The following is a 6638-nucleotide window of genomic DNA, read 5'->3' on the forward strand; positions in this document are numbered from 1 at the left end:
ATTTTTCCGCATGCGTTTTCTGCTTTTTAAACAGTTTTTCTTCCAGTTTTTTTGATGTTTTGGTTTTCCACCGTTCTTCCCTAACTTTTCGACCCAAAAAATTTTTTACGCAAAAAAACGCGGGAGTCACGGTTTTGTTTCCGTGAGAGACACGGTTGTGCTTTCGCGAGAGGCACAGCCGTGCCTCTTGAAACGGAAAAAAACGTGTTTTCTGTTTTTCTTTCCTTTCGCGAGAGGCACGGTTGTGCTTTCGCGAGAGTCACGGCCGTACCTCTTGAAAAAGGAAAAAACGTGTTTTATGTTTTTTTTTGTGAGAGGTATGGTTTTGCTTCCGCGAGAGGCACGGTTGTGCTTTCGTCAGAGGCACGGGCGTGCCTCTTTCGGAAAGGGAAAAACCCATGCTCCCGGTTTGTTTTTTTCGTCCGGTTTTCTTTGTGAAAAAAAGTTCGTCAAAACCTATCAACATGGGATCTAGTTTTGAAGATCTCGACACGAGGAATCCAACGGCGAAAAGCGGTTCGAGATTTGGACGCATGGTTTAAGAGATAAAACGTTTTGAATAAACGGATCTACGAAAAAAGGGAAAACTCCCAGGTTGCGACAAGTGGCTCACTGGACGCACATGCAGCGCGCCACTTGTCGCAACCTGGGGAACTGGAATGATCTTCGCGACGAGTACTCCTTAACTAGTGATTTTAAAAATTGGCTCCTTGTACAAGAAAAATTACATTGCTCTCCATAGGTGTAAGGTTACACCATAGGGGAATTCGAGCGATTGGTTGGTGCTCACAAACTAAACACTGACGTGGCACCATATGCATGTTGAAATAATTGTTAGTAGTGGGGATCAACTTCTGAAGGGATGACTACTTGAATGTTGTTCGACTCAAGACATATAAATATATATTTACTTCAATTTATTCGGTTAACCATTCATTTTTTTGGTATATACCATTAAAACCGAAATTCAAAACGGTATGGGGAGTTCATATCATAATAGCGAAAATCAGAAACCATAAAAATCGTAAAATTTGTCGGTTTGGTTTTAGAATGCACAAAGTTATCTATTACGATGTTGCAACCCAAGGATCCATAAGCTAGATACATGGAAGAAATTTTGTTCCGTTGCAATGCACAGGTATATTTGCTTTTTTTAACATAGTACAGACGCAAGCGCTCATGTATATGCTAGTAAGTCTTAAATGCGAGTAGTTAATTTTTTTTAGCTGAGAGAGTATATAAATAAATAAATTTGGCTAGGGGCCATGGCCCACTTTAGCCCTAACAAACTCCACGGCTCCAACTCGGGGTGAAGGATAAGTATTGGGCCGGGGACTGGCCCGGGATTCCAACGCGGGCCTGCCACTCACTCAGCATTCCATTGTCCAACTTGCATCCATTTCCCAAATGACACAATCCGCCGAGTGAAACTTTCCCCCACTCGTCCTAAACCCTAACCCCGGAACCTCGGATCGATCAGACACAGCTCCGCCGCAGCAATGGCCGCCATCTTCTCCGCCTCCGGCCGCCGCCTGCTCTCCACCGCCGCTGCGGCTGCCGAGTTCCCCGTCCCGATGGCCCGCATCCGCAACCTCGCCCGCGTGGGCCGCCTCGACGACATCGACGCCGCCGTCGCGCCGCTCGTGCCGACCAACCCCAAAGCCGTGATCTCCGCCCTCTCCGTGGTCGGCCTCTCCGACCGGGCCTCCGCCATCCTCTCCACCATCCCGTCGCCCACCGCCGAGCATCTCAACGCCCTCCTGGCCCCGCTCCTCCGCCGCCGCCGCCTCGCCGAGCGCGTGCCTGCTCTGCTGGACGCGCACCCCTCAGCGCCGCGCGACGCCTTTACGTGGTCCATCCTCGCCAAGTCCCTCTGCATCACCAAAGGCGCCGACCACGCGGTGTACCTCCTCCACGGGGAGGAGCCGCCTTCCCTCCACCTCTACACGGCCATCATCGACTCCTACTACAAGCAAAAGAAGCCCCACCGCGCCGAGGAGCTGTGGCGCGAGATGGTCGAGGAACGCGGCATCGCGCCCGACGCTGCCGCTTACAATGTCAGGATCACCTACAAGTCGTCAACCGGCACGGTGGAGGAGGTGCAGGAGCTTATCCGAGCCATGGGCGAGGAGTCGGGGTTGCGGCCGGATGTCATCTCCTACAATGGGCTGATCCGGGTGCTGGGGCGGCACAAGAGGGTGGACGAGGCCCTGGAGGTATACAGGAGCTTGCAGGAGAAGGGGGTGGAGGGGAACACTGAGGCGAAGTCGGCACCGGAGTGCGCAACATACGCATGCATGGTGGGGGCGCTGTGCAGCGAGGGGAGGTTGTCAGAGGCGGAGGACGTGTTCTACGAGGGGGTAAAGCGCAAGAAGGTGGCAGATCTGGGCACGGTGCGTAAGCTGGTAGTGGCTCTCAAGGAGGCTGGCAAGGGTCGGGCGGCGAGGCGGGTGGTGGCCGGGCTACGCAAGAAGTTCCCTGACCAGTTCGACGGTCCATGGAAGGAGCTTGAGAAGGATGCCGGCCTCACACCGGGAGCCAGCAACGAAGAGGAGGAAGTGGAGGAGGACGAGCAGCAGCCAGAGAAGACGGCGGCGGCGGTATGAGCATTCGGGGCAACATCTGGAGGTGACCATTTTGTACTTGTTTGATGAATCGTGAGGCAGTATGCCGGTTTAATAAGTACTCCAATTTTTGCTGAGGTTACAATAGACACTCATACATAGTTCTTGGATATGGTGCCTCGCGGCAGCAACGATCCATAGCCTATATTTGTGTTCCTGTTGTCCAACTGCCGACTTGCTACTGAATGCCAGGGCCTTTTAGACGAAGTGCATTCCTATATTGGTACTTGAATTTACACGGCTCATGATGGATTTGCTTTCGCTGATGAGTGAACCTTATCCATACCAGTAGATGTCGAACTGTATCCATATCAGTATAGGTATTTTGCTGCTCCCTTTTCAGTTCACTGCTGAAGAACAACGCTCACCGCTGTGAATTCTCCGTCCTGTCTTGTTCTTGTTTTTTCACCCGTGCTTTCATTTGCATCACAAATTCCCAAGACCACATTCAGGAATCTGCAGGCTCGTACTAACTGATACATAATGGTTGCTGGTTGGTTTGCCAGCTAATGTTTGCCAGCTAACTCGTACTTTGGCGAACGGTGAGAATTTTTAGAGAAATTGTACAGAAACAGAGTGGAGCCATTCCCACCGGCCGCAAGGTTCTTCGATTGCGAGGAATGCCCAGCTACTGAATCATGGAGGGTGTGCATTTGGTGAGGAACCAATAGAATAGAATACCATGATTTCATTACAGCGTAATGGAATTCTCCATTCATTCATGTGTGTGGTTGGAGTCAGTAGAGTGAAACGTAATGGTTTCCTTTTTGTGTTTGGTTGGAGAGATAGATGGAATGGATTTGATTCAGCCTCATCCCTAGAATATGGGTGGTGCAAATGTGTATATGCATGACTCAATTCACATTGTTTCCTGGTGAACAATACACATATACCAGTCAAATCATCAACCGGCACACGCATCAAGCAAAAGGCACTTGCAGATCAAGCTAAAACCCATTTCAATCATCGTTGTCCTTTTGAATTTTTACATTGTGCTGGAGAGGATTTTGAAATTTTACATTCAGCTGGAGACGAAGACAGCGGGGCCTGCTCTACTCCTCTTCTCAACTCTGCCAAATGGCCGGCGCCCGCCCACCAAGTCGGTATGGTCCTGCCGGCTTGTCGCCGCTTCGCGTCCCACTGCTGAATCGGCTGCTGCCCACCCGCCAAGTCATGGTTGCTTGAGGGCGTGTTTGGTTACATTGTCAATCGAGCCTGGCTCTAGTGAGCCGGTTTAAGGGATGTAGTCAAAAAGACCTCAGATGCACATAATTTGGTTGCCTGCATGTACCTTAGTTGTATGAGACAATCATTTTTGACCCGGCGTTTGGTTGCCCGCATTGTATTAAGCGCACATATGACATGGTATCTGGTTGCAACATGCATAAGGTGTTGTCACCACTTCTAACTATTGGTGAGCTTACCACACACAATCTGAACATGTGGTGCCAGCTAGTTAAACAAATGACAGTTCATTCTAACTATTATTAAATGCCAGAACAAATTATTAAGGGCCATTGGCTAAATAGGGGATAGTTTATCGGTGTTGCTCCTCCTCCTCCTCCTCCTCCTCCTTCTTCTTCTTCTTTTTACTCGCAAGTAAGGATCTATACTACATATGCATCGGTATTAATGAAATGGGTAGTATCTGTGGACTAAACTATAGAATGCCAGAATAAGAGGGGGATAGCTAGTCCTATCGAAGGCTACGCTTCTATCAGCCTCCGTCTTGAAGCATATAGAAGAGAGTAGCTGGTAAGTTCACCAAGTAATAGCGTATAACATAATCCTACCCGGCTATCCTTCCCTTGTAGCCCTGCGTGAAAGCGATCACCAAGTTATCTCTGAAACTTATCTGGGTGTGTTTCATTAAGTATATGGTTCTAGTTGTCATGAGGTCGGAATACAACTCCAAGTCGTCATGTTACCGTGGACATGACTATTCGAATAGATAAATCTTCCCTGCATGGGTGCACCACATTACCCGACACGCTCGATCACTCTGGCTGGGCACACTTTCCTAGGTCATGTCCGACCTCGGAAGATCAACATGTCGCAACCCTACTTAGGCCCAACAGAGGTCAGCACGCCCGTCTACATCCTAACCGCGTAGGGGTCTTGGGCCCATCGCCCTTTGCACTCCTGCACGTTGCGAACGCAGCCGGTGAGCAGACTTGGCAACCCACACTACAAGGCGGTTGCTTGATGCGGTCCAACCGGCGCGTGCCACTCAGTCGCTGATGTCTGAAGAGCTTTGGCTGATACTACTACGCCGGTTGCCCATATCTTGTCCCACGTGGAGGTTAGTGCGTATACGTCAATACCAACTCAGATCAAATATCCAAATCTCATTAAGCATGTTATTTTGAATCAACCATGGACACCGACCAAGGACCAGGGCCACCTCTCTCATGGGCGGTCACAACCTGCCCTGTCGCTCCGCCACAAAGAATCACCCGGGAGCCGTCGGGAACCCAGGCCCATCACAACCTGGATGGAACCACCTGCCCCTTCAGCCCCCACTTTCATGAATCACTCGCGGGTACTCTACGAGCCGACCTGTCTTTAGTCACCACATGTATCAAGTACAATATGTATGTAGTATATACCCGTGATCACCTCCCGAGTAATCACGGCCCGATAGTATAACATGGCGGATGGACAAGAATGTAGGGCCACTGATGATAAACTAGCATCCTATACTAAGCATTTAGGATAGCAGGTAAGATATCAACAATAGTAGAAACAAGGACATGCTATGCAACAGTATAGGATCACACCGATGAAACAGTAACACTACTCTAATGCAAGCAGTAGAGGGAAAGAGTAGGCGATGTCGGGATGATCAAGGGTGGTTTGCTTGCCTGGAAGCTCTGCGGGGAAGGACGGGTCATCAGGGGTGTAGTCGACGTCAGGAGCAGCGATGTCGGTCTCAAAGTCTACCAGAGAGAAGAGGGGGAAGAAACAATGAATACAATGCTAACAGATGCATGATGAAGCACGACAAAGCAAATAGCGGTGCTAGGTGTGATCTAACGTAGTACTAGGTGATACTGGCGAAGGGGGAAAACAACCGGGAAAGTATTCCCGGTGTTTGACATTTTCGAACAGATGAAACAGAGAGGGACGGTTCCACGTTCACTATGCTAGGGACGTGTGGCAGACGAACGAAGTGTGTATTCGGAATCGTCATGTTTTTCGAGCAACTTTCATGTATAAAGTATTTTCATCCGAGTTACGGTTTAATCTATATGATTTTTCAAAGTTTTATCTATAATCTAAAATTAATATAAATTTGGATTTGAATAGAATATACCTATTGTACCCACTAGGATCTAGCCCTAGTGGATGACAAGTGGGGGCCATGGGTCTAGTCAGTAGTTGACCAATCAACATTGACTGGTCAACAGGGTCAGCGGGTCCCACATGTCATAGACTAGGGTTAAGTTAACAAGTTTAGTTTAACTGGGGGGGGGGGTTAACATAATTAATTAATTAACCGAATTGATTAATTAAAAAGTTGATGGTTCCAACATGAAAATCGATCAGGGGAATTTATACTACAATCCGAATATTTTAGTTTTATAGTTTGAGGAAATAATAATCTGACTTGTATTTTAAATATGAATTTGAGGTCGGTTTGGAACAAAGTGATGATTAGCAAAAATTAATTATGATGACGTGACACCATTAACAGGAGTTTACTGTAGCATGTCACCTGGGGTGTTGCATGCACGTAGAACTGACGTGCATCGGTTCTACTGGCTGTGCCTAATCCTCAGCATGCGGCCAAGTGTTGGCAGAGGCATTATCGTTGCATCCCTCCTCCCCATCACTTTGATCTTATGTGCTCACTGGTTTTGGGCAATCAAGTCTTTTGCACCTTTCGGTGTAGGGCCGCCACCACCGCCGACATCTCACTCGGTCTTCATCACTTGGTCAGTTAAGAAGACACGTGTGAGTATGATAGCACATGCAAAATGGAGCCATCATACAATTACAACGCACACCTAT

At 48.6% G+C, this 6638-nt stretch overlaps 1 protein-coding gene across 1 annotated transcript; it reads left to right on the forward strand.

Annotated features, from left to right (window-relative positions):
- The first annotated feature begins 1378 nt into the window (after positions 1-1378).
- LOC119276277 (pentatricopeptide repeat-containing protein At4g36680, mitochondrial-like) lies at positions 1379-2856 on the forward strand. Its single transcript, XM_037557307.1, has one exon. It carries the CDS (start codon positions 1500-1502, stop codon positions 2604-2606), a length of 1107 nt encoding a protein of 368 aa, XP_037413204.1. The 5' UTR covers positions 1379-1499; the 3' UTR covers positions 2607-2856.
- Positions 2857-6638: the final 3782 nt, after the last annotated feature.

This window comes from Triticum dicoccoides, chromosome 3B (genome assembly GCF_002162155.2).
Source record: "Triticum dicoccoides isolate Atlit2015 ecotype Zavitan chromosome 3B, WEW_v2.0, whole genome shotgun sequence".
In the NCBI taxonomy this organism is placed as follows: Eukaryota; Viridiplantae; Streptophyta; class Magnoliopsida; order Poales; family Poaceae; genus Triticum; species Triticum dicoccoides.

What these genes read in the sequence shown, in the direction of transcription:
- LOC119276277 (XM_037557307.1), top strand. Translation starts at nt 1,500, where the DNA reads ATGGCCGCCATCTTCTCCGCCTCCGGCCGCCGCCTGCTCTCCACCGCC.